The following is a 6,622-nucleotide window of genomic DNA, read 5'->3' as shown; positions in this document are numbered from 1 at the left end:
CACTCCAGAAGAGGGCGTCAGATCTTGTTATGGATGGTTGTGAGCCACCATGTGGTTGCTGGGATTTGAACTCAGGACCTTTGGAAGAGCAGTCAGGTGCTCTTACCCACTGAGCCATCTCACCAGCCCACAAAGACTCCTCTTAAAGTAGGGCCTTTGAACCATTTCAAGGTGTGGAAAAGAAAGGTAAGGAATTCCCAAAGGAAGTGTCTAAGTTGGGTTGTCGTTGCTGTGGTGAACCCCAAGAAGCCAACCTAGTTGGGGAGGTAAGGGTTTATTTAGTGTATACATCTACCTCATAGTCCTTCATGAATTAAGTCAAGCAGGAACTCAAACAGCGCAGGAACCTGGAGGCAGGAGCTGAGGCAGAGGCCATGGATGGGTCCTGCTTAATGTCTTGCTCCACAAGGCTTGCTCAGTCTGATTTCTTATAGGAGCCAGGGTTGCCAGGCCAGATAGCTCTATCCAGTCCCTGTCCATCACTAATTAAGTAAATGCTCTACAGGCTCTCCGACAGTCGGGTCTTCTGTAGGCATTTTGTCAATTGACGTTCTGACCTCTCACAGGGCTTACCATCACTGCAGACCTGTCCGCAAGTGTGTTGTTAGGTAGCAGCCTCATGTGTTTCTCTGTTCATGTAGCTCTGCTGTTCCTCCACAATTAAATAAGTGCTCTAAACCGGGAGCTTCGATTTAAAACTCTACCTATATGTTAATCTTGTTATTCATCTACAGTTGACATTTCCACGTGTGTTTCCTTATGTTTTATGATGGGTTTCTTACTTGGGATGACACAACTACTGTATGTTGCTTTATAGAGTGGCCTCATTGGGCTTAGACATCCTTTAGCCAAAGGATGGAGCCAGTCAGTCTTGGTCATGGCTGGCTTGCCTGTCATCGCAGGATGAACCTGGAATGGAAGGCTGGCGTACAGAGTTGTATCATGGTCTACACAAATGCAAAATATGTAGATGGGTACAAGAAACACTTTTAAACAAGGAAAAAAAAACCCCACAAAAGTTTCCTGCAGCCACACAGTGCCTAAACATCTCTAACCCCCATCCATGTAACAACAGACAGGGAAATAAAAACAGGGGTTCAAGAGAAATACTGTGTTGTTCAGCTGTGTTTTCAGAGCCATCCACTTCCTACACATTCACAACAGGAGCTCTTTATTTCACATTTCCTTCAATAGCAACCCTGTAGAGCAGGTACTACCATCCCAGGGAGAATTGTCTTCGGAAGGAGGAAGTCATAGAAAGTCCCAACCAGCTGAGGTCACAATGTTTCATGGCGCAATAGGAGCTGCTCAGACATCAGGCTCAAAGTCCCCCAACCAACTCCCTGCCCAGGGATAAAGAAAATGGCTAGCTTTGCTTTTTACAAAATCTCTTCTAAAAATCATTTATTTATTCACTTTACAACCCAATATCAACCCTTCCTCTCCTCCCAGTGCCCCTGCATGAAAGTTCTCCCCACATTCCACCTTCCTCTTCTCTTTAGAAAAAGGGAAGCCCCCCTCCTCTGGATGTTACCCTCCACTAACTCCTCCCAAGAAAACTTTATAGAAAAAGATTTTTTTTCTTTTTCGAGAATGTTTCTTGTAACTATCTACATGCTTGGCATTTGTGTAGACCATGATACATCTGCCTATGCCAGTCTTCCATTCCAGTCGACTACGCTTCCTCATGGGTTGCCAAATTTAAGTGACCTTTGTGTGGGCATGAAGACTGGAATATGCCAGTGATATCCAGGACAAAAACACATGGCTGCTGGATTAAATAATATTTAATGACATCCTTACTTTTTAGCAAAGAAACATTACTAACCCATTATGATCTGTTCTTCTATAGAAATGCTCATTCTGTAACAAAGGAGGCGCCACNGTGGGATGTGATTTATCATACTGTAAGAAGAATTACCACTATGTCTGTGCCAAAAAGGACCAAGCAATTCTTCAAGTTGATGGAAACCATGGAACTTACAAGTAATCCAAAGCTTTAAAACTCCATGGTGGAGGGGTGGGGGTGGTTAAGGAATAGCTAGCCTGTGACATACTTCTCAAGTTCAGTTCATGCAAATGAGTTTCACTTGGGAACAGGGTTATGGAATACCAGTGAACTTCTCGGCTTCACATTTCTGCACATGACAGGAAGAAGAAGTGCTCAAGGGTTTGTTTGATTTTCAAAACCTTCCCTGTATGTTCTTCTTCCTGGGAGAGCCTCATTCCTAATGGCATCATGCATATCCTACAAGAGACAGGAGCTAGTCCAGGTCTGTTCTTCTCTGCAACGGGAAGACACCTTCCTTCACTCGCACATCCATAGGTCACGGGTCTGTCCCCATACCATGTGGGAATGAGCTCTTGGCTTCCAGTGTTGGACCAGACATGGAACTGAGGTTGTTAGAGCTGACGGATGGCAAGCACCTTTACCTAGAGAGTCATCTTGCCAGCCCCCAGCTTGTCACTGTTTGTAAAAGTTCTTTCAGTTTTGAACAGTGCTTTTTATATTTGAATTACTGAGAAACCTATAGAAGAACTTCACATTCATTATTTATTATTAAAGAACTCACTTTACTCTGACAGTTGTTCATAAATACATAAAAGTGACTGAACTCTAGCTGTAACCAGTGGTTTGTTTGTTTGTTTGTTTTTGTTTGTTTGTTTTTTGAGACAGTATCTCACCAAGTAGACCAAGACCAAGCTGACACTGATATTACAAAGATAACTTTTAAAAATGTTTATTAACTACTCTATTTAAAGATTGGCAGAATTTTGGGTGGTCAGATTGAAGCTTCAAATCTTAGTCCATAGTTCCTTAGATGCCCCTCTTCACAGCATAGGAACTAGGACTGCTCAAAATATTCACCCAGCATTCACACCTTCAGAGACTGAAGTCCTCTTTCTACTGCTCAGAGGCCACAAAGACAATGGCCAACCTCACCCACACTGGATGTGGGTTGACAATTTGACATGGACTTGAACACAATTCTTTTTAAAAATGAATACTTCAGGCAGTGTCATGGCATGCAGCTTGCTTCCCAGCACTGGGAATGCAGAGCAACGATGGATCTCTACAAAGTAAAAGATTCAGTGATTCTTTGAAATTCTGTATTTTCAGAGTATTTTGCCCAGAACATCCTCCACAGCAAGAAGAGGCCACTGAAAGTGGTAAGTTTCTAAACTGAGTTTAAAGAAAGCTAATTCCTTAANTAAAACCTGAGATAATCTAATTATTTCTTCTCAGTTGTAATTTCTATGTGCACCTGTTTGTGTGGATGCCTTAGGTTACAGATGGTTGTGAGTAACCTGTGGGTGCTGGCAACAAAACCTGGGTCTTCCTGAAGAGCAGCGAGTGTTTGCTCACAAGCACTGAGCTATTTCTAGTCATTGTTATTATGTTTCTTTCTTTCAGTTTTTTAAAAGATTTATTTATTTATTTTATGTATATAAGTACAATTATAGCTGTCTTCAGACACACCTGAAGAGGGCATCAGATCCCATTACAGATGGTTGTGAGCCACCATGTGATTGCTGGGAATTGAACTCAGAACCTCTAGAAGAGCAGTCAGTGCTCTTTACCACTGAGCCATCTCTCCAGCCCCTGCCATAATGTTTCTAACTTTTTGGAAAGTACCTTTAAAATGGTGCTATCACTGTATATTGACAGGGAATGAGTATAACTCTGTGTGTGTGTGTGTGTGTGTGTGTGTGTGTGTGTGTGTGTGTGTGTGTATGAATACATATGTATGTATACAGACACACACACACACACACATACACACACACACACACACACACACACACACACATTTGAGACAGCCCTTGCTGCCCTGGATCTTACTCTGTTGATCTGGCTAGCCTTCAACTAGGAGGTCCACTGCCTCTGCCTGCTAAGTGCTGGGATTAAAGGTGTACACCACAACCACTCAGCAATCTTGCTTTATATGTATATTCCAACTTTTAAATGGTTTCTCTTTTAGCTGAGAGTCCGAGCATGAAGAAGAGAGAAAGAAAGAAACGGCTTTCATCAGGCCCTCCTGCACTGGTAATTTGACTTATACACCTAATTTCTTCCCATAATGTCCTTACCTAAATTCTAAATGCCAGAGACTCACACAGTTTTCAATCATTGGAGGAGTTGGCATTTGCACACCATCCTTCGTGCGTGTTCTCTCTCAGTGGAGCTGAAGCTAGACTTAGGGTAGCATCGTGGGGACAATCCTGCACTCAGGAAGTGCAGACCATCCTGATATGGCAGAAGAAGCATACTGAGAGTATTAAGAGGCTAGAGGCTCAGNGGATGATGTCATTCCCTCAGCTTCTGTCAATCATTCCTTGAACCATGCTAGTGAAAAATGTGTGTCCTTTCATGACACTTAGTCCTAAACAGACTGAGAGTACAGACAAGCATTTGTTCATAACCAAGTGTTTCCCAGCGACTTGGTCCACACATAATCAAACTTCTGACTTAAAATCTTCTGAATTATTAGATAGAACATGTAAAAGAATTTGGAGGGATTTGAAACAGTTTTTATATCAGTTTCTATACATTGATTANTATCAGACAACAATCTCTCCCTCTTATTCAACAGATGTCTTTCAGGCAACAAACAGCATACCCAACAGGTCCTAACTTTTGAGAGTGCCGTTTGGATCCAGGAGTTCATCAAGGCTAAATTGAAAGAGAATGTTTGTCTAATACATTTTCTTGTTAGATTTGATTAATTGACTTGATATGTAGCTGAACATTTTTATTTTGTGTGGTATTCCAGGCCAATATGAAAAGTCAGTATAATCGTGGTTTTCTCTTCCAGCCAAAAATGATGAAATTCAGTAGCACCAAAAGACATATGACAGAAGAGCCTCATGGTGACACAGGTTTGTTCTCAGTGATGGTGGTAGAAACGTGCTGGCCTCCAAGTATTTACAGAAATGTTGTCATGCTTTGACCTTTATTCTAGTAGGCTTCTGATATGTACGTAATGAGGATATAAATGCTTACTATAACTATGTAATCCATTACAACACTGCTGTATCAAAATTATTGGAGCTGGAATAACCTATTTCTTCTCAGACTGAGAAGACACCAGGTGACATTGTCCTTACTATGCCCAATCTGTGACAAATATGAGGGGCTGTCATCTCAAGCATTTAAAGTAAATTTTACAAAGCCATATCACTTCATACAGTTACTATAAGCAGAGAAATGTTTTCATTTTTGAACCATTTACTATTTGAACTACAGAAAAATGAGACAAGTACGCTCACCTATCAACTGATAAAGTATAAAGTGTCCACATGATGCAAATAGCTGTCCATTTCCTCCTAAAGATGCATTCTTTATTCTTAGATGCAGCTGTCAAAGCTCCTTTTCTTAAGAAATGCCAGGAAGCAGGACTTCTTAATGAATTATTTGAACACATCCTAGAAAAAATGGATTCAATTCATGGAAGACTCATGGATGAGACTGCCTCAGAGTCAGGTACTGCGAACGGGCATGCTAGAAAACTCACCTCCCCACGCTTTCACTCTCCCTCCTTTAACCAATTCTTTATGAACACACACCATGGGCTGGGAGATGGCTCATTGGTGAAGAGCACTTGCTCCTCTGAGAGGACTCAAGGTCAGTTCCCAGCATCTACATGGTGTCTCACTCCATAACTCCAGTTTGAGGGGAACTCCACACCCTCTGTCCTGTCCAGTTACCAGGCATACACACGGTACCTATGTGTACATAGAGGCAAAACTGTCATACACAACATATGAAGTCATCCAGAGAATTGAAGCTAATCAACAAAATATGAAAGATACAGATTCTCTAGTTAGATCCAAAAATGCCCTGAGGCCAGGAGGTCTGTTTCCCAGAGGTGCACACACCTGGATGGAGACATCACTGAAGCTGATGTGCTAGGTTGTCTGGTTTTGTTGTTGTGGATACAGCTGTTGTTTTCTGATAGACTTTCAAAAACTTATGTTTCATTTGTGTGTGTGTGTGTGTGTTTACATGCACATGGGTGTTCAAGTACCCACAAAGAATAGAGCAGTATGATCCTCTGGAACCAGAGTTTTAGGCAGTTGTAACTCAGCAACATGGGTTCTGGGAACCAGCCACTAGGTCATAATTTTGATGTGCCTCAAATCCTATATCTTAATATATCTAGGGGCTTGCAAAAATTATTACAACGTTGGCGAGATAGCCCGGTGCTCACGAGCACATAAATCTTGAAGAGGACTGAATTTGGTTCCCCACACTCATGCCTAGCAGCTCACAACTGCCTGGACCTCAATTTCCTGGGAATCTGACACTCTTAAGGACTCTAGGACACACACACACACACACACACACACACACACACACACACACACACAAACCTCTTTTGAAATATTATTTGTGCCACTGGCACAGCACACACATGCTTTTTTTGGTTTGACAAAACCAAAAAATTTATTAGCAGTAAACATTAAAGGAGACCCTTTGTTTCATAATTTTATTTACTAATTTTCTCAAGACCAAGAATGCTCAATTTGGGGGTGCATTCACCCACATCACCTGGGGCTCCCTCCCCAGAAGTCCTGGCTGCACAGACAGTGAGCTGATGCTTCTCCTGGGTCCCTGCTG

General features: G+C 42.0%; 1 protein-coding gene across 1 annotated transcript in view; it reads left to right on the top strand.

Annotated features, from left to right (window-relative positions):
* Positions 1-5,485, top strand: part of LOC110315624 (PHD finger protein 11-like) — a gene marked incomplete at both ends in the record, with an annotated part of 8,425 nt that extends 2,940 nt beyond the window's left edge. The window contains 5 exons of the mRNA XM_021189633.1: positions 1,853-1,986; positions 3,122-3,171; positions 3,984-4,048; positions 4,818-4,881; positions 5,354-5,485. Coding sequence (XP_021045292.1) covers positions 1,853-1,986; positions 3,122-3,171; positions 3,984-4,048; positions 4,818-4,881; positions 5,354-5,485 — 445 coding nt within the window. The remainder of the gene's footprint in view (positions 1-1,852; positions 1,987-3,121; positions 3,172-3,983; positions 4,049-4,817; positions 4,882-5,353) is intronic.
* Between the last annotated feature and the right edge of the window lie 1,137 nt (positions 5,486-6,622).

This window comes from Mus pahari, unplaced genomic scaffold (genome assembly GCF_900095145.1).
Source record: "Mus pahari unplaced genomic scaffold, PAHARI_EIJ_v1.1 scaffold_13387_1, whole genome shotgun sequence".
NCBI classification, from domain to species: domain Eukaryota; kingdom Metazoa; phylum Chordata; class Mammalia; order Rodentia; family Muridae; genus Mus; species Mus pahari.
This window is presented reverse-complemented; position numbering and strand designations above follow the sequence as displayed.